This window comes from Atheta coriaria, unplaced genomic scaffold (assembly GCF_025399875.1).
Source record: "Atheta coriaria isolate IRGN ID8LTWV9N9 unplaced genomic scaffold, Caltech_Dcor_3.1 hic_scaffold_7_pilon, whole genome shotgun sequence".
Taxonomy (NCBI): Eukaryota; Metazoa; Arthropoda; class Insecta; order Coleoptera; family Staphylinidae; genus Dalotia; species Dalotia coriaria.
The window spans coordinates 13,221,947-13,241,629 of NW_027045449.1; the positions used below are offsets into that span (position 1 = coordinate 13,221,947).

A 19,683-nucleotide genomic window follows, 5' to 3' on the forward strand; every position below is an offset into this window, starting at 1 on the left:
ACATAAAATATTACTGCTTTACAAAGTATAAAAGTTTGTGTAAAAAATTCTTGATAACATTAGTTTTATGAGAGGGCTGAAAGGGACTTCTAATGGTCAAAATAGCTATCTACATCAGGTTTGACTTGACTTTTTTTTTACGTCCCGCTAGAATTACTTTAAAGAAGTGGTGAGAAAATTTTCAGTTTATGAATATTCTACAATTTTACTGTACATATGGCAACGGTAGTCTCTAATCTCAGGTGTATATATAACCTGCAAATTTTAAATAAATAACTTAATTCTTCTGTGAGTGCAATCAAAAATATGAACACAATGCTAAATTGTTCGAAACGATTGTATTGCCAACGAGTAGCCCAGGCACTAAGAAGTAGGAAATCAAGATCACAAAAGGAACAGGTATATAATTAATACTTCTGTAGATAACTAAAACATGCATCTTTGTAACTTTTTAGGTGCAAAGATTTATAGATTTTAAACGAATAAAAACCCAAGGTGGTTCTGGTGGTAATGGTTGCATCTCATTTCTTCATTTATGGAGCAATGATAAAGCTGGTCCTGATGGAGGTAATGGTGGCAATGGTGGTCATGTAATTCTTAAAGCAACCCATAGCATAAAGGACCTCAATCATGTGAACACTGTGATCAAAGGTACTGATGGTGTGAAAGGTTCCAACAAAGATTGTGATGGAGAGTGTGCAGATCACTTGATTGTTAATGTGCCAGTTGGGACCATAATCAAAAAACAAAGATGGCACTATTATTGGAGATTTGGATAAAGAGGAGGTCATGTTTGTTGCTGCAAGAGGTGGTGCAGGTGGTAAAGGTAATCACTTCTTTACCACTGACACTGAACAGTCTCCTGAGATCTGTGAGTATGGTGCACAGGGAGAAATTATGGAATATACTCTGGAATTAAGAAGTATGGCCCATATGGGATTGGTAAGTGTGCATACTGTAATTATCAGATTCATAATTGTTTTATTGATCAATAGATTGGTTTTCCAAATGCTGGAAAAAGCACATTACTTCGTGCAATTTCACGTGCGAAACCCAAGATTGCACCATACCCATTCACCACATTGAAGCCTCACATTGGAGTAGTGCAATATGAAGATTATGAACAATTGGCTGGTAAGCAAAATCACCAAGTTAAAGGCTTTGAAAATAATGTCATATTTTATAGTTGCTGATTTACCGGGGCTAATACCTGATTCGCACAAAAATAAAGGTTTGGGTATACAATTTCTTAAGCATGCTGAACGATGCTCTGGACTGCTATTTATAATAGACATTTCTACGCCGCAACCATTAGAACAGCTAGCAACTCTTCAATATGAACTGAAATCGTTTAGTTCTGATCTTATCCAGCGACCACAACTTATTGTAGCGAATAAAATTGATCTGCCTGGTGCCGAGGATAATTATCATGAACTTAAAGAAAATACGGCATTGGAAGTGATACCAATTAGCGCAAAAGTGGGAACTAATGTTGGATTATTATTGCAACGACTGAGACAAATGTATGATAATGAAAAATATTCAAAATAAGTACACGAGCGTAGATTTTTAAATTTTTTATCTTTTCGAAATTTTAGAAATTGTTTCTGGTAAATGTATATAAATATGATACGTACTTGTAAAAGTAACAAGTATCAACCAGCACTTACATGTCAAGTTAAAATGCAGCTGGTTCAGTTGAGTTTGCTTTGCGCGAACTTCTCTGCCAATGCCAGAACCTCAGAAACGCTACCAGCATTACTACCAGAAGCCTGAGCGGCGTCAGGCTTACCACCACCCTTGCCACCCATCGTCGGTGCGACTGACATCACCCATTCGTTTGCTTTCAATCCTTTCTCTTGCGCTGGTTTGGGAACGGACGTGAGACAGAAAATTTTATTAGTGTCTGGATCGACACTGACGAACATCGCAGCTGTTTCAGGACTGAGCGTCTTTACTTGTTTGAGAGCAGAATCCAGCGCCTTGGTGTTAGAGAAGGCGTTTAATTGCTTAACCAAAATAGGCTGGTTGGGTTTCTCGGTAACCAAATTCTTGATCTCCTCTACGACCTTATTAGCAATTGCAGCTTTGTCGGCGCGTTCTTTATCGTCTAAGGTCTTCTTCATGTTCTTCAACTCGTTGCGGAGTTCGTCTTTGCGCCAGTAAGAGATCGTGGCATGGGAGACTTCTTCAGTCAAGCCTACGATTGACTTCACTAACTCTTTATGTTTAGCACCAGCAGAATCGGCTTTGATTGCGTTTTTAATGTTCTTTAAATCGTTGTCCAAAACTTCATAACGTTTCAAAGCTTTGGCAGCTTCCGGGCCGGTTAGGGCAACAATACGCCGGATGCCCTTGGCGATCGCTTCCTCGCTAGAGATGACAAAATCACCGATGTGGCCAGCGAATTTTAAGTGCGTACCACCACAAAATTCAATTGATGTATTAGCTCCAGCCGGCCCTGAAGGATCAGCTTCAAGTTTTTCAACAGGAACACCAACCGAGACAATTCTGACCGGATCAGGGTAGGTTTCTTCAAAGACAGCGCGCAAACCTTTGATTGTTTTTGCTACCACCAGGCTTGATTCTTTAGCGAACACCTCGTGGTTTTTACCGATTAAATCGTTTGAGCTCAGCTCGATGTTTTTGACCTGCTCGGCAGACAGAGCTCCTTTGTTGGTAAAATCAAACCGAAGACGGTCGGGGGCTACCAGAGATCCCCTTTGGTCTGCTTCGGTGCCCAAAACTTTACGTAGCGCGTAATTCAAGATGTGCGTCCCAGTATGATTGTTCATAACTAGTCTACGGCGAGAGTCATCCACATGTAATGCAACTTTATCGCCTACTTTAAGTGTTCCCTCGATGTTACCGATATGAACAACATATCCTCCACGAACCTGAACGTTCTTCACAGAAAACTCAACCGTATCATCGCCCACTTTAACCATGAAACCAGTATCAAATATTTGACCACCTTGTTCCGCGTAAAAGGCTGTTTTATCCAACAAAACGCCACATTCCATTCCAGTGGTGACTTCCTGAACAAACTGCTTATTGTACCTCAGACCAATAACACTGCCTTCGCAGTTTTCGAAATTGTATTCAGCATTGACATCCTGTTCAGCCATATATTTATACTTAGGCGAGTCATCTGTAGCCGGCACGCCTTTATTCTGCAATTCAGTAATAGCATGCACGTCCAAGTTGACAGTGTCTTCCACACCGGTTCCTTTACCTTGGGATGCCAATTGCGCTTCTTTCTTAGATTCCTCATACGAAGGCATATCAACGGTGAGGCCCTTTTCCTCAGCCATTAATTGAGTAAGATCAACAGGAAAACCATAGGTGTCGTAGAGTCGCCAAGCGACATCACCCGGAAGTGTTTTGTTATCACCCAGCTTGCCAATGGTCCTGTTGAGCAAATTACGACCACGCGAAAGGGTTTTCAAGAACTGCTCCTCTTCTTCGTTAATTGTATCGATGATGGACTGGGGATCCTTGCGGACTTCAGGGAATGTTTCACCAAGGATTTCTACCACAGTGTGAACAAGTGTTGAAAAAAATCCTGGCTTTGCGTTAAGTTTTTCAGTCGCATAACGAACAGCACGACGGAGAATACGACGTAGGACATATCTATACGAAAAAAAAAAACGTTGCTGATATTATTAAAAACGTTATACCAACTATTACCCTCTTCCAGTGTTATCGGGATTCCCACCATCGCTAAGTGCAATGGTTAAAGTTCTAGCATGATCAGCCAGAACTCGATAAGCCATGTCAATACCATCGGCATCCGCATCCCCAACGCGTCCCTGATAAGCTGGAGCGTTGGTACCCTTCTGAATAGCGTCGAACAATGGACGGAACAAATCGGTGTCGTAATTAGAACGTTTCTCTTGAATTACAGACACCAGTCGCTCTAGACCCAAACCACAATCAATGTGCTTCTTAGGCAACAAATTCAAGCTACCATCAGATTCTCTATTGAATTGGATAAAAACCAAATTCCAAATTTCCAGCACATCTGGATCATCCATGTTAACCAAGTGTGGCACATCTCTCCCACCAATTCTATCAAAATGCAATTCTGAGCATGGACCACAAGGACCAGTTTCTCCCATCTCCCAGAAATTGTCTTTCATATTGCCAGGTATGATGTGAGATGGAATGATACCCAAATCCAACCAAATCTGAAATCATTTTGATATACAATTATTTATAAAAAAATATATATATGAAAAAATACCTGTTTGCATTCCTCATCAGGTTTCAATCCAGATTTTTCATCACCACCAAAATAAGTAACATACAAACGGTCTTTAGGAAGTTTAAAAACTTCAGTCAACATTTCCCAAGCCCATTTACAAATCTCCTTCTTGAAGTAATCACCAAATGACCAATTTCCCAACATCTCAAAAAATGTATGGTGATATACATCCTTGCCTACATCATCCAGATCATTATGCTTGCCACCAGCTCTAATGCATTTCTGTGTGTTCACTGCACGAGTCCATTTAGCCATATCACTGTTTGGATCAACAGTTCCCAGAAAAATGGGTTTGTATTGATTCATGCCAGCATTGGCAAATAGCAATGTAGGATCATCCAGTGGAATAGTTGATGAAGAATGTACATAAGTATGTTGTTTATCTTTGAAGAAATTGATAAATGCATCTCGGATCTCCTTTGCAGACATTTGAGAATTCATTTTAGCTGGAACAACAAGTTGGGATGAAACAATTTATAAAAGAAAGTTTGCTCCTGATGACAACATATGGTAACTGACATATAGATAAACTAAATCTTTATTGGCCATATATCTAAGAAATCATAACAAGTAACTATTTAATTTCTCTTAAGACAACTTTGAAGTTAATTTTTTATATGTGAGAGAGTACTTACCGGCTTGAACTTTAACCTGACGTTCGAAGATGACTCAATTTTTGTTTGGATTGTGCAATGTCGCAATGTGTATCAAACACGTGCCACGCGTGAGCGCAAAAGGTCGGTAAGAGAAAAGAGTTTCGGCACGATTCACGATGTGTCGAGCTAACCAAATCCAAATCAAGTAGGATTCAGTTAGATATAGGCAACTTTATATACAGTATAAAAATTATTTCAAGTAGATATTATGTACTTCAAGTAATTGTCTGCGTTAATAATTAAAGTAAAGCATTATTTTTGATTTTGTTTCGTTTGTTTTGCTTTCATTTACATCATTTAGGGCAAAAATTGCATTGTATGGTAGTCTTTAAAATAAGAATTTAACTAAAAACTCATCAAATGTTTGCAAAAATAAAAACAATTACAAAAAATAAATATGAATTATCTTGTCATGTCTTATATAAAAAATTACTTTCCTATTGGTGGCTTATCAAATTCTAATTACAAATAATCTTTCGAAAAAGTTGACAGTTTCTACGAAGTATATGGCACCAACCAATAGGCAATTTTGATTACTTACTTAAGTAAATATTGAATTTTCCAAAATGTGTTATCGCGAGTTTTTGCGGTGAGCTTGGGTTTATTTATCATTGAGTGTGTCATACATCCTCCAGAGTGGTAACGATATGATAACTTTATACTTTTAATTCACTCAGAATACGCGTCGAAGAACGATCACAGTCAGCATGGCGCATTTTGCAAATGCCATTAAGATCTTGTCGGCTTTTGCTCTTATAGTTTCAATATGTAAAGCAGATTTCTGCGATAATAAACAAACGTGCGATGAGTGTTTAAAATCAATTGAGTGTGCTTGGTGCGTAAAAGAAGATTCAGTAAGTTGCATTACAAATTCTAAAATTATAGTTATCAATTGTTTGTCAGTTAAGTTAATGCCTACGTTTTTGAGTGTAGTCTATAACAAGTTAATTAGGTCTTATTTTACTACTTGAGACACGTCTATTTTTAGAATTTAGGAATACATTGTTTTAACAAAACAATAATAGGGAACAAATGCGACCTAAATGATATAATCAATCCTGCACCGACAGAAACTATCGATCCAAATAAAAATCAAGACATTCAAACTTCCATGAAGAATAACAATATCGTACAAATTAAACCACAAAGCATGTCATTAAAGCTACGGAAGGATGAAGAACATACCATCAATTTTAAGTACGGACAGTCCACAGATTTTCCAGTCGATTTATATTATTTAATGGATCTGTCTGCCTCGCTTAAAGAAAGCAAAAATAACTTGGCTCGAATTGGCACCGTTTTAGTAGAAACAATGCAAAGTATCACACGAGATTTCAAAATTGGATTTGGGAGTTTTGTTGATAAAACCGACGCACCATTTATTAGCAAAAAAAAGGACAAGTAAAGTCCAATTTAATTAAATTGGAAGATTAATAATAATAAATCTTTTTTAGAATTGAGCATCCTTGTGAAGAATGCGCAAAAGCATATAGTTTCAAAAACCATCTATCTTTAACTGACAATGGTAAAACATTTTCAAACGAAGTAGAAAAAGCAAAGATATCGGGTAATCTTGATGTGCCCGAGGGTGGTTTTGACGCACTTATGCAAGCAATAGTTTGTCACGAAGAGATTGGCTGGAGGAACAGCTCTACACGTATTATTGTGTTCACAACCGATGCTGCATTCCATGTTGCAGGTAAGTTATACAATTTTGATGTTATGTATATAATGGCTTTTAAATAAAATAATACGTTTCAGGGGATGGAAAGTTGGCCGGTATAGTTATTCCAAATGATGGAATGTGTCACATGAAAAACAACGAGTACACACATGCGTTAAAGTATGATTATCCTTCGATTTCGCATATAAACCATGTTGCCAAAGAACACAACGTTCATGTGCTTTTTACAGTAAAAAAAGTTGAGAAACTTTACAAAAGTCTGGAGAAAGTCATTGATAATTCAAAAGCAGTAGGTTTGGATTCGAATGCAATTATCAACGAAATTCAAAATTTTTATAGGGTACGCTGATAAAAATCTTATTTTCTTTTAAATTTATTAATGTATATTATAGAATATTTCAACATCAGTCAAATTTACATCGCCGCAATCTCAAAATGTTCATGTAACATTTGCGTCCAATTGCAAAAGTGACCAGCAATTTGCTAAAACTATCGAGTGTTACAACGTGACTGCCGGTCAAGTGCTAGATTTTCAAGTGAAAATAAAACCGACCAAATGTTTCGATGGTGAAGAAATTATTCGTATCAAACCGAGCACCCAAGACTCCACGCTTGAAATCCGTTTATCGGCAACATGCAAGTGCGAAAACTGCGGACCGGATGTTATAAACTCGCCTAGCTGTAACAATCATGGCAATCTTCATTGTGGCGTTTGCGAGTGTGCCAGTGGGTTCAATGGCAAAGAGTGCGAGTGCGACAAATCTTTGAATGAAGATTTTGAAAAATTCGACGAATGCAAAGAGGGCAATAATACCGAAATTTGTTCGGGGCGTGGTTCTTGTCGTTGCAACGTTTGTAATTGTAATTACCATCGGAATATATTGCAATAAGATATATTTTAAAAGTAATGTTTTAAGGTGATCGGGATCAACGTGGAATAATTTCTGGTAAGTATTGCGAATGTGATAACTTCTCCTGCCCGAAATCAGGCACAAATATATGTAACAACAATGGCGAGTGCATATGTAGCCAATGCAAGTGCAATCCCGATTGGAGTGGAGACGCGTGCGAATGTCGAAACGATTTTTCAACTTGCACCTACGATGGTAACGTGTGCAACAATCACGGGACATGTAAATGTGGTAAATGTATATGTGAGAAGCATTACTTTGGGCAGTACTGCGAAGAATGCACGACCTGTTATGGTGGAAAGTACGTTAAAATGTCAAATGTCTGCCTATTGCTGTTAATTGCTGTTTTTCGTTTTTATTTGTACAGATGTGACGAATTAAAGCCTTGTGTGGAATGCAAAGTACACAACAAAGGCAAATACAAAGATGACTGTGACATCAAATGCACACAGTACACAATCAACATTGTTGATTCAATCGACGACGAGGAAGTTGACGATTCGAAGATTTGTAGGTATATTGAAGAAAACTGCAAGTTACTATTTACCTACATATACGAAAATGATAAAATTATCGCATCGACGTTGAAAGATCTACAATGCTCTGAGCCAATCAATCTTGCTGGTAAAAACCTAATCGATGTATGAATAATTCCATATTCATAAATATGAATACTTGCAGGTTTGATTATTGGAATTATTGTTGGCATTCTGGCCATTGGAATTATAGCGCTGATTGCGTGGAAGCTTTGGATGAATTACAAAGATAAAATCGAATATGCCAAATTTGAGGAAAGCCGAAACCGCGCTCGATGGGAGTCGGGCGACAACCCTTTGTTCAAATCAGCCATCACCACATTTCAAAACCCCACATATGGCAAGCGCCAGAGTTCAATATATAAGAGAAAAACTCAACAATCATAATCAACTAAATCACACGTATAAATATCTACAAGAAACTTTTAACCATTTTATAAGTATTTTCTTATGAGAGTAGTATGATCAGTCATTTTTGAATTTTATTTATTTTAATAGGACTTATCAATAATTGAACAGTTAGATGTATTTTCTTTGGTAACAAATTATTACAATTCAAAGCCCGTTCAATATAATACACAATTATTAAATACCTTTCTATTTTACTTAACTAAGTTATCAGTTGATTTTTTACGACTTTTAATAATAATAGGATAATTCAAACTCCTATAAAACACCATTAATTATAATGACAAGTAGTAACATAAATAAAACGAATAGTACTATATGCCATAGACTTTTCTGTATAGAAATATTTACTAATTTAATACTAGAGGGTAAAAATCAGAATAAAATATATAAATGCACATCAATAACAATTAAAAGTGTATAAGGTTCACAGTTACACATCAGACATGACAAGAATAAATCATTTACTGCCTGTTGACAGCCTGTAAGATACGCAAAATGTAAATGAACAAGTTGATTATGTCCATATACAGGTTGATGGTCGCAAGAATATACTCTTCGGGCGACAATGTCTCCATCATCATTTGCGTATCGAATACGATAAACAAGCTGAAAAGGAATGCACCGCCCAAACCAATAAGCAATTCGAATACATTTGATTGTATGAATATTTGTAGAAAACCGCCGACGATTAAAATGCAGAGCCCAGCAAATAATCTGAAATTCACATATATTCAATTAATTTCTACTTAAATATTTCAACTTTTGCACTTACGCTGAATGCATAGACGAGAAGTCACGTTTCGTTTGGAAAGTGTACAGTGTTAAACCAGCTAACACAGTCAAAGTTAATAGTAATGCTTCAAGAACGATTGCTTGAGAATAGAAGGTACAGATTACACCAACAGAATATGCTTGGACCACAGTCTAGAAAGAAATATCAGTAAAATAGAATTAAACATTATCATAGCATGACAGTTTTTCATAAAAAATAATCTTCTTTTAACTGATTAATAATGTTTTTGTGTCATATCACATAATTTGAACTATCCTAAAACTTACAAATGCAGCCAACAGGATCAAGTTCGTAGGGGACTCCCGACGTTTCACAAAAAGGGCAAATAATAGAGCAAGACTTCCAAACATTGCAACCATCATTAACCAATCACTGAAAAAATTGAACATTTACCAACATTGCCATCATTTGCCATTTACAGCATTTAATCAATTTCTAGCAATCATCCAATTAACATGAAGACATACTTGGTATGAATGAATTCCTTAATTGGAGGTGTGAACATCATGACACTAGCCACAATTACTGTTATAAATAATTGGATGCTCAGTAGACCATAAACTTTACGAATAAACCCCAATCTCACAGCCTTAGTTGCTTGCAACACATTATTTCTGTATGCAAAGTCATCCTCAATTCCATCCTCATATTCCTTTCCACCCTGTTCTACATCCTCCTGGTTGATGATCAACGGCGCCGTCGCTGATGTATTCATTGTTGTGCTAAAACTATGTACCCTGGATTTTAGAAAAGCTGTTTTACTTTCTTTAAATATATTGTGCAATAACAGTATGTTTATAGACACTTAATGCACATGTATTAGTGATGGTATCAAAAACAAGTTGATTAGAGGTAACACAACCGTACCAGTGTTATCTATGTACAATTTAGTACATAAGTAATGAGTTGTCACGGCCACGGACCCCCGTGGAAACTTGAATTTTTGTTAATTTTATATATGTTATCAGTGACGTTTTGCCATTAACGGTGTTTGCTATAGTGTTTACCAACGTTGTCAAGTGTGTCAATGTCATATGAACGTATTTGTGGAGCGGGTTGAGCGTATACACCATTTACTTCAGACAAAAATTATAAATTGCTTGCTAACAATAAAAAAAATTTGTAAATTTAAATATATACCTGTTATAATTTGAGTTTTTATTATTATTAACTGTAATATTTCTCAAATGTAATTGAAAAATGCTATTGGATAACTTTTTGTGTGAACTAGACATTAGAAAGATTAAGTCTAAAAATGTCATATTCAAATTGAAGTATGTTTTACTTCATTCAAAAATTAAAATTAGTAGTTTAATCATGGTATTAATAGTTTTAAATAATTATTAGTAATATTTATTTAAATTATGTTTATTTACTTTGCTCGTATAACTTTAAAGTGTAGAACGAATTGTGTAAACGTTGCAGCTCAGTGTAACTGACAGTACAGCCAACTATTTCACTATAAATCACTAGAGTTTAAAGCTATCATGCAAACTTTCAATTGCAAATTAATAATGGATCAATATTTATGAATGAAACTTGACGTGTTAATACTAAATAATCAAAACGTACTAAATACTTGGTTTAGAGTTAGAACATTGTAGACTGACTGTTCAAATAAGAAATCATTGGGAATATTTCATATGGTTATGTTATTTATTATCATATTGGTAGCATGCGTTTTGAAATCATTTTCATTGGTTCATGGCAATAATCAACCTCCCCCTGTCTCCCCATACACCGCTGCAGCCGGGCGTCTTGTGTACTACAAATCCACTTTATGGCTACCGATGGCTTCGTAGTAAAGATCAGCCGCCAAAATATTTACCTGTGAGATAGAAAGCGTATTCTGAGTGAAGGAACGATCAAAAATCTTTGAAAATGCCGAGAGTCAAAGCATCGCCGAAGAAGTGCATCAAGTCGAATGTGCAGCAGCCCACAAACAACTGGTTGTTTATGCTGAAGGGTAAGTTTCTTTTTGAGCTTTTCCTTCATGCATTTGCTATTAATTAATATATAATATTAATACAATTTTTATAATGTTTTTTTAGGTGAAGCTCTTGAGTTGTCTGAGCAATACACTGGCAGTGGAACTCCAGATATTGTTACATTACGACATCCAAACACAGGAGATACTGCAATATTTTTGTTTTCACCAGCAAATAATTCAGTTCAAGAGGTGCTCACATTCAGTGAGGGTAAAAGATCATGGTTTATCGATGATAATGTAAAGAGTGATGGGAAAATGCATTTGTCTACTCCAATTGATCCAATATTCTTAGGTAAAGTTTCATCTGAATTTCTTACTTATTTATAAATATATTAATTTTTTATTATTGATTTTAGTAATTTATTGGTTGTCATGTAATAACTTTTTTCTTTTTTTGATTTTAGTATTACCATATTTAAGAAAACACACAACAACACATGCAGTGCCATTAGATCAACTATTAATGGATGATGACTTCCCAGAAACACAAAGATTGCTCAAATCTAGTGGATTAAAATATCTCAATTTGATCGCTGACAAAAAGGTATTTTTTGTATGATAGTAATAAGTGCATTTAAAATAGTAATACCTGCATCAAATTGTTAAACATTGTTTGTTATTTTTTCAGAGTGAAGAATTAAATGCATTTAAATACAATGAAGAAAAGACATTGCTATGGCTAAAAAAGAAGACTGAACGTGTCGCAGATATTCTCAAACAAAAAAATATTCATGTTTCTGGAGGAGCTGTGTCAGCTACTTTCGTGAAATCCAGCAAGAACGAAACCCAAGACAGTGATGCGTACTTACGTTATGCTGCGGGTATTGTCTCCGAGTACTTAATGGACGATCTGAGTCAGAAACTTTTCAAATATTTAAACCTCCCTGAAGAAGCGCAAATCTCTTTAAAGAGAAAGAGCATGCCAGGTGGCGAGCCAGATTCGAAGAAGGCGAAGACAGAGGAGGAGAACAAAATCGGTTCGTCCAATGTGCTCGACCTGAGCAAACCTGACGGAAAGCCGGCCAAGCCGACGAATACAAGTGCCAAAGAAAAGTCCAGAGCCAAAGCTGCTGGTGGTAGTAAAAGCATAACTTCGTTTTTCAAAAAGGCGTAATTCGCCCAGCCGCCAGTACAACACAAACACTAGATTTTATGAACATTCCGTTTTATTAATTATTACTTTTTATATGAATGTAAGTTTTATTCATGTGTTCGATTTAAACAGGTAAGGAATGGTGGTACCGGTGAAACAGTATAGCATTTCGATAGTGTAATGTTAGAAACGTGTAAAACAACTTCCAACTTGATTATTGTGCTCTGTACGTTTTATACTCAACTCAAAAATTACGAAATGCTAGGCATTGTACTTAGTACTGATTGAATCTCATGTTTAAACCTACTCTCGGAACGGAAAAAGCTGATGAGAGCACCGCGGCGAATATTTTTACACTAATGAACGTTCAAGACGAGTGATGGCGGAACACCACAAACTTGTACATTACTTGTATCATTCGAAATGTTCCGTGTGTTTCATGAGCTTTCCTATGGTGTGTGTTTCTCTTAATAGGATATAATACTGTAAGACTTGTAAGACATTGTAAGATTAGCAGACTGAAGTCTACTCTTGCGCTCGCAATAATTCCTATTATGTAAACGAAGCGACTGTTTTTTTTTTTATTCCAATGGTTTTTGAAGCACTGTCATGACATTACATGTTCCTCTTTGTTTTATTACTGTGAAAACTTTTAGAAGAAGTTTATAAACGCGTTTTTCTATTGTATTCATATTTTTGATATTATTTATGGCTGTTTACTTTTGTACAAGGATAACTTTGAAATCAAAAAAGCTTTGATATGCCTATGTTCAAACTTCGAATACTTAATAATAAAAAGGTAAATGAAAAGCAACTAATACCTTCATATGAATTATTTTTTGAAGGTGCGTTTGATATTCTAATTTAAACGATAGCAATTTTATATTTCAGTGTGCGAGCGAATTTCGAAGATTTAAATACAAAAACCTCAACGTGGAAATAAAAAACATTATATATAAATTTATAAAATTTCATTGTATAATTATTTACCAATTTAATATTTTCATATCACTTTTCTAATTATCATAAGTAGTGTTTATTAGGATTGTACGTATTTCTTATTTTAGATGTACACTAAGCGCATGTTAATGTTTCAATCATAACCTCATAGTTTGACGATTTCGTTGGTATCAGTTCTTGGTACAAATTTTTAAAGGAACAGTTTAATCAAAGCATTCTATAATAATGAATGAAGTTAATACAGATAATGAACCTGGTACGTCCACAAATAAAATTATGAATATTTCCAAGATTAAAAAGCAACCAAAAAAAGGAATTATTTACTTGTCTACCATTCCACCCTTCATGAATGTTACCCAAATCACTGAATTTTTCAGTGATTTTGGTAAAGTTGGAAGAGTATACTTACAACTAGCTGATACAGGTAATTTTTTCTTAAACCTATTTTTTAGAACTACCATAATTTGTAAAATTTTAGAACCTAAGCCTGGAGAAAAGACAAAAAAACGAAAAATTGCTAAAAAGTTTACTGAGGGATGGGTGGAGTTTCAACGCAAATCCGTTGCAAAAAAAGTCGCCACATTATTAAACAACACACAGATTAGCAATCGGAAAAAATCGAAACATTATGATGTTATGTGGAATATGAAATACCTATCCAACTTTAAATGGACACATTTGCATGAAAGATTGGCATATGAAAAAGCTGCAAGAAGACAGAAACTGAGAACAGAAATTGAATTAGCTAAAAAGAAGACTAACTTCTTTACTGTTAACCTGGACAAGGGGAAAAAGAAGAAACCATTTGTTAATAAGGAACTCCAGAGTGCAAATACAAAAGCAAAGAATCCAAGAAGTGATGAACAGAAGGAAGATGACACTGAAAATAGATCAGAGTTTTTGGAATCATTATTCAACTAATAAAAATTAATAAAAAATAACTCAACGGACTTACTTATATTATTTTTATTAACAAATGCTTTTAAAACATAGTTGAGGTATAAGTTAATTCTATTTTATTGTTTTATGCTAATTTTTTCATCTACTTTTGAAGGTTCTGGTTTGGTATGTCTTCCTATGATTTTGTTTCCTTCTAAATCAATAGCAAAGTTATGATCAATTTCTGAGCTAATTGCCTTTTCAATAGCTGCATCAATATTATCCCTAGTGATAAATGTGTGTGCAATTGCTTTCTGTGACTTGACAATCTCCTCAGCCTGCATAAACTTCTCTTGGTTGATTTTCTTTCTTTCAGTGAGTCGCTGCTCGGCGATTTTGATATCACTCTCCAAATCCTTGGCATATCTTGCCTCTCTGACTTTCTGTTGGTTTTCATTCCATTCATCATTGAGTGCATTACATTTTGCAAAGTCCTCTTCAAATGCCTTCTTTAACACTTCTGGGTCAACAGTTTGCATAGTTGCTTGTTCATATTGCTTCGTTAAGTAACGGCGAATGCTTTTAATTTGTGTACGGTAATGGTTGTTTAAACGTTTCATTTCTTCGGTTTCGATTTCTGGCACAACAGGACGTTCTGGAATGCGAAAAATTTTGCTTTTTGCAATAGGAACCCATCGTGGTTTTCGCCATCGTACAGATTGCAAGTTACTGAGTGGTTCTGAGGTAATTTGCAAAGTTTTGGGAATATTTTGTGCTAAGCGCAACATTTTTGAGTTTCTTAGATAATGTTAGACTAGCCTAAACATAGATAACCTAAAAACTAGCATGTTGCTAAAAATCGACTGTCAAAATATTTATTTGAATCATTGAAAGAAACTTTATGAGATAAAAACATTGACATAATAAGCTACATTTAATAGAATATTATCATTAATTTAAGACAATTTTAATGAAGATATTGATTGTAAATACAGCGAACGCTTTGGAATTGTGGACGCTTAGCTTAATTTCTTTATGACCTTTGTATATCGATTTAAAATGACAGTTCTGGCGATTTGACAGCGCTGCTGACAGCTGACTGTGTTGTTAGCGCTAAGGTTCCTGGAATCTTACTGCTTAATTGGTGATAACTTGCACAATTTATTAATATCGGAAGAAAAAATGAATAATTCAAGCAGCCCGGTTACAGGTAAGCAAGTTTATTTTATTATACTTCCTAATTTATACGTAACTATCTTGCACAATTCCACCCAGTATTCGTCACTGTTGCATATTATCGGGTCATTATCTAAAAAAACGAAAAATTCCTGCGTGGCTGCAGCCAGAAACTGCGTTGGTGCATGAAATAATTATTTTAGTTGCTGACATGAGCTTAAATTTAACATTCAGTTGCAATTAAATACATCAAAACCATCTTCTAAACAGGAATTGCCAACGAAATTTATCGGAATTAATTTTTAAACACTTCAGCCATGCGGTCATCGATCGAATTTATTATTTATATTGTTTTCGGGAAATGATGGGAAATTGTACGTTTTGTACATGTTTTGAGCTCTTTCCGCTCATTGGCATTCTTTTGTCGGCCTATTAGATTACTCAGAGCGACGGTGGCTAGTTGAAACTCTTAAACCGGTCATAAATTTACCGTTACTTAATCTCAACACGCAAGCAGAAACGCTGAACGCGAATAAAAAAGACAATTCCGCGGCATGCAGCGAGTTTGAGCGCAGTTTGCCGTCGCCAGCGTGTTCGTAGCTGTGCGCGGCTCCAAGTTACGCTAGAACGGTTGAAACAATTGCAATCTGCGATTGATAGTCTCAGTTTTTTGTTTTTGCTACATGTTGCGGCTACAGGGTGAAAGCTAAAAGAAAGTACCAACGCGTTCGTCGAGCGTGCATTCGCGCGTTTTCAACGTCCTAAACTCACAAGCTGACTACTACTGACTACTTTAGTGTGCTTCATGTGTGAACAAATGAATTGCCGAACAACTCCAGCAGCTGTTTTATTGTTTCTGCTTGTTTTGTGCGTATAAGCCAATCACAATGTTTGAATAAAATCGATTGTAATGTCAGCTAAATCGATCGTCTGATTGGATTGTGTACGCCTTGTGATATGTGCTGTGATACTGATAATAATAATAATGAATCAAACAAATGACGATGACCCACCGAGCCTCGAATATATCGAGGATCCATATATTAGTCCGACGGCGATCACATCAGAAACACCGAGTTTGGATGAGCTAGACAACTTCGAGTATTTGGATCCCAACGAGTTGGACATCTTCGACCTGCGCCAACTTGACTTCGACGAACTAAACGCTAATAGTCTCACATCTCTCAGTGGCAACGACGAGAGCATCAATGTCGAGGCCGAGTTTTTTAAAGTCAAGCGCGCCAATGCTATCATACGCGCTTTTTTCAAAAACGATTTTAAGCGTAGTGTACGTGTTACTTATTGCGACTTAACGAAACCCTATTTGGCCAAGTTACCGAAAGAGAGTAATTTTCGCCGTTATTTAGATATTAGTAAAGGTGATGGTAAGAAATCTCCTATGCAAATAGCACTTAAATTCAGACTTAAACGTAAACATGTATGTCATTTAATTTTATTGGTGTTTTGTAATTGTAGAAGATGCGTTTGCTGCTGGAGGTGATCCAAGGACATACGCTGATGGTGACCTGACCGAAGAAGAATTACTAAAGAAGCAGGAAGAATGGAAGGCGGAACTTGCTCAAATTGAAGATGAAATTGCGACGCTACGAACGGTCCTTGCAGCTAAAGTGCGGCGCAGTGCCGAGCTGAAACGCAATCTTGGCATCACCGTATGGAAGGAAGTCAGTGAGGACATCAATCAAGGCATTAAGAATGTCAAAGACAGCAATGTGTACGTATTCCTTTCGAAGCCATTCGATGTTCATATTATTTAGATGTTCATATTATTCTGATATAGGTTTATAATGTTTGACTTACATGTGGCATTTGTTTTATAATTTTCTCTTTTTCTTTCTTTGGGTTCGGTTTCTTCTACAATGTTAATATTCAGTTATCAAACGGTTGAATGTAAAGTTGGACAAGTTACGAAGGCCGTGACTGATGCGCCAATGTGAGTAACGTTTATGTTTGTGTTTTGTTTTGCTATATTTAAATGGTATGGAATACGTTGTGCTGGAACGCTAGAAGTAATTTACTGTGAATTGCAGTTATCAGAAGACGACCTCGTTGATTGGGGGATTGACCGCCGGCGTGACCAACAAGTTGGGTCAAATGAGACATTCGGAATCATTCAAGTCCTTTGAGGAGAAAGCTGCTTCTGCCATGGAGTCGGTTAAGGTACTTTTTATGTTATTTTGTTTATCGTACATTTTAAAGTAGTTTTTTTCTTTTTTTGATGCACTATTAATTTATGTATCATTACATATTGCAGAGGAGATTATCAAACGCAACGAATTAATTAGTATAATGTAAATAGTGAGTTTTATTATGGGTTGAATAGGGGATATTAACATAGCTATGTGTTTCACTAACATGCATAATTGATTTTAACGAATGTTTTTGGCATTTATTAAAGTTACGTAAATTTGACTGAGCAAACACCAAATTCGTTATGCTCGAGTATGGGAGAACAGGGTCACCTGTTAAAGAATGAACTTAGTAAATTGCATCGGAATGCTGAGTTTACAAAATATTTGAATACTAAAATGCCATATTATTGTGTTATTCAAATTTCATAACCGTTTGTGGAAAATTAACTTTATTTCAAAATTGAGTGCTGAATCTTTTAGAAATTTTTGGATTAATATTTGCATAATATCATAAAACTACTTTATTATGACAAGGCAGTTTTTCACTTTTATGTGATTAAAAGAGAATGCATCGACCTGATAATTCTAATAATTGTGTGTATTTGTGTTATGATCTAATATATTTAGATTCCATCATTCTAATAATTGATGTTTGCATGTAAATTTCTAGACAAAAGTTGGCAGCGTATCACGTTCGGGTTCTCAGCAGAGTTTGAACGACATTAGGTCACGCTCTGGCTCCATAGCCACCAGCCCAACGATTCCAGAAGACAAGCCTATCGCCTAAGCAAAGGCTCCGTTTTGAAAGATTGCAATCCTCAGTTTCGTCAGATCGGAGTCGACACCAGCCAGATTTACCTGATGCAAAAGAATATTCTCGCACCTATATTTTACTAATATCTATTAACAGATAGAGGATAAACGGTGTAAACGATGCAAGCGTGATTTGAAAAGTAAAATTGCCTTACTACTAACCATCCGGTGGAATCATCTATCACAACCCAATCAATTGGAAATTCAATTATTTTCTATTCGAATTGTGTTTGGAAATACTTACAACATTTTTTGTCTGGTTTGTTATCATTATTCGTACTTATTTATCCAAAATTACGTTCTAAAATTATCAAATAATTGGTTATTGCGGGCTAAGTATAGATACTACATAGTGTAACCGATTTGTTTAGTGTTCCTTTGTAGAGTATTCCGTCTTGGTTTGCATTATCTTTAAGTAGGTTGTAAGTCATATATGTAATTTAGATTTTGTTAAAAATTTCAAAAAAAAAAAAAGAATTATGACATTAAATGATTTAGTGCATAAGTTTATTACGACCCACCGTACACAAATATTTATACATTTTATTGTTAAAAGCCAATATTAATCTGAATAAAATGTATCCTATGTGAACAGGTATTGTTTCGTACAGCAGTTGGAACGGAAGTATTATTTTACGATAAATGATGCGATAGTCATAGTTATGAATGAATTGCTAACAAAACAATAAATATTACTTTCCATAAATGTCAGCATAGTTTTTTAATACTGAATTTTATAACGGACAAATATTGGTATATATTTAAATAAAAATATTACTTAAGAGCGCGCTTCAAAGGGACATTTGCTTCAGCAGTACATATTTTTAAATTATGGCTTACATTTTTAAAATATTGGGAATATTTCAAAGACTGCCTCTAAGATGTAAAATAAATAGTTCTGAAAGGGTTTATTATCCATGCCAGTTATTTATGAGCTTTCGACGAGTATCATGATTTTTACCTGTGACGTTGAAGGTGAGCTGGTGACCAGCAGGCTCCAAGCTGTTGTACTAATATGAATGTAAATATTTTGTAGCTATTACTGTATATTTCCTCTTCGTGTCTATATTAATTCTTTTACATTCTACCAATCTCAATATCTCCTTATCTCGATATATTCGGCTGCTCTCGCTCTCTTAGGATCTCCGAGTCGGACGACTCTACGCAACTCTCAGTTTGTGCTTCATTTCTTGTTATAATAAATCTTGTTTGTATTTCAACTGTGTATTTCGTACAATGTACCCCCAATAACACACAATTCTTTAAGTATATGTGCCAATGTTCGTTTAATATTTCCGTAGATATACCAAATCTGTCAAAAAAATTAATGGTTTCACAAACTTTATTAAACACTGTAACATGTT

General features: G+C 35.5%; 8 protein-coding genes across 11 annotated transcripts; 5 read left to right on the plus strand and 3 right to left on the minus strand.

Moving 5' to 3' along the window:
- Nucleotides 1–74: 74 nt before the first annotated feature.
- Nucleotides 75–1,574, plus strand: LOC135796753 (mitochondrial ribosome-associated GTPase 2). Its single transcript, XM_065308891.1, is given in 5 exon segments — nt 75–399; nt 456–740; nt 742–942; nt 996–1,134; nt 1,187–1,574. Coding segments are annotated over 5 exon segments (1,083 nt in total). The 5' UTR covers nt 75–306; the 3' UTR covers nt 1,552–1,574.
- Nucleotides 1,563–5,063, minus strand: AlaRS (alanine--tRNA ligase, cytoplasmic). The gene is made up of 4 exons (XM_065308890.1): nt 4,903–5,063; nt 4,247–4,713; nt 3,691–4,190; nt 1,563–3,633 (listed from the first exon to the last, which is right to left on the minus strand). Exons 2-4 carry the CDS (start codon nt 4,706–4,708, stop codon nt 1,695–1,697), a joined length of 2,901 nt encoding a protein of 966 aa, XP_065164962.1. The 5' UTR covers nt 4,709–4,713; nt 4,903–5,063; the 3' UTR covers nt 1,563–1,694.
- Nucleotides 5,064–5,546: 483 nt separating this feature from the next.
- On the plus strand, nt 5,547–8,646 carry LOC135795782 (integrin beta-PS-like). The gene is made up of 8 exons (XM_065307564.1): nt 5,547–5,777; nt 5,912–6,324; nt 6,378–6,622; nt 6,685–6,947; nt 7,000–7,468; nt 7,525–7,819; nt 7,886–8,142; nt 8,200–8,646. The coding sequence occupies exons 1-8, from the start codon at nt 5,631–5,633 to the stop codon at nt 8,439–8,441; spliced, it is 2,331 nt and encodes a 776-aa protein (XP_065163636.1). The 5' UTR covers nt 5,547–5,630; the 3' UTR covers nt 8,442–8,646.
- On the minus strand, nt 8,524–10,287 carry LOC135795783 (protein lifeguard 4-like). Its single transcript, XM_065307565.1, has 5 exons — nt 10,126–10,287; nt 9,726–9,986; nt 9,525–9,630; nt 9,238–9,389; nt 8,524–9,179 (listed from the first exon to the last, which is right to left on the minus strand). Exons 2-5 carry the CDS (start codon nt 9,971–9,973, stop codon nt 8,927–8,929), a joined length of 759 nt encoding a protein of 252 aa, XP_065163637.1. The 5' UTR covers nt 9,974–9,986; nt 10,126–10,287; the 3' UTR covers nt 8,524–8,926.
- Nucleotides 10,288–10,805: 518 nt separating this feature from the next.
- On the plus strand, nt 10,806–13,155 carry LOC135795320 (ribonuclease H2 subunit B). Its single transcript, XM_065306959.1, has 4 exons — nt 10,806–11,224; nt 11,310–11,540; nt 11,653–11,792; nt 11,877–13,155. The coding sequence occupies exons 1-4, from the start codon at nt 11,140–11,142 to the stop codon at nt 12,360–12,362; spliced, it is 942 nt and encodes a 313-aa protein (XP_065163031.1). The 5' UTR covers nt 10,806–11,139; the 3' UTR covers nt 12,363–13,155.
- Nucleotides 13,156–13,276: 121 nt separating this feature from the next.
- LOC135795322 (uncharacterized) lies at nt 13,277–14,251 on the plus strand. The gene is made up of 2 exons (XM_065306962.1): nt 13,277–13,725; nt 13,780–14,251. The coding sequence occupies exons 1-2, from the start codon at nt 13,527–13,529 to the stop codon at nt 14,220–14,222; spliced, it is 642 nt and encodes a 213-aa protein (XP_065163034.1). The 5' UTR covers nt 13,277–13,526; the 3' UTR covers nt 14,223–14,251.
- Nucleotide 14,252: 1 nt separating this feature from the next.
- mRpS26 (mitochondrial ribosomal protein S26) lies at nt 14,253–15,073 on the minus strand. Its single transcript, XM_065306960.1, has one exon. The coding sequence runs from the start codon at nt 14,966–14,968 to the stop codon at nt 14,318–14,320; it is 651 nt and encodes a 216-aa protein (XP_065163032.1). The 5' UTR covers nt 14,969–15,073; the 3' UTR covers nt 14,253–14,317.
- Nucleotides 15,074–15,899: 826 nt separating this feature from the next.
- On the plus strand, nt 15,900–18,911 carry LOC135795319 (uncharacterized protein F13E6.1). Of its 4 annotated transcripts, none has more exons than XM_065306958.1 (6): nt 15,900–16,741; nt 16,833–17,088; nt 17,248–17,307; nt 17,405–17,534; nt 17,629–17,672; nt 18,177–18,911. In XM_065306958.1, exons 1-5 carry the CDS (start codon nt 16,342–16,344, stop codon nt 17,653–17,655), a joined length of 873 nt encoding a protein of 290 aa, XP_065163030.1. In that variant the 5' UTR covers nt 15,900–16,341; the 3' UTR covers nt 17,656–17,672; nt 18,177–18,911. The 4 variants fall into 4 exon arrangements, with proteins under 4 accessions (XP_065163030.1, XP_065163029.1, XP_065163028.1 ...); XM_065306957.1 differs by having other exon boundaries at nt 15,901–16,741; nt 17,629–17,665; XM_065306955.1 differs by lacking the exon at nt 17,629–17,672 and having other exon boundaries at nt 15,925–16,741.
- The last annotated feature ends 772 nt before the right edge of the window (nt 18,912–19,683 follow it).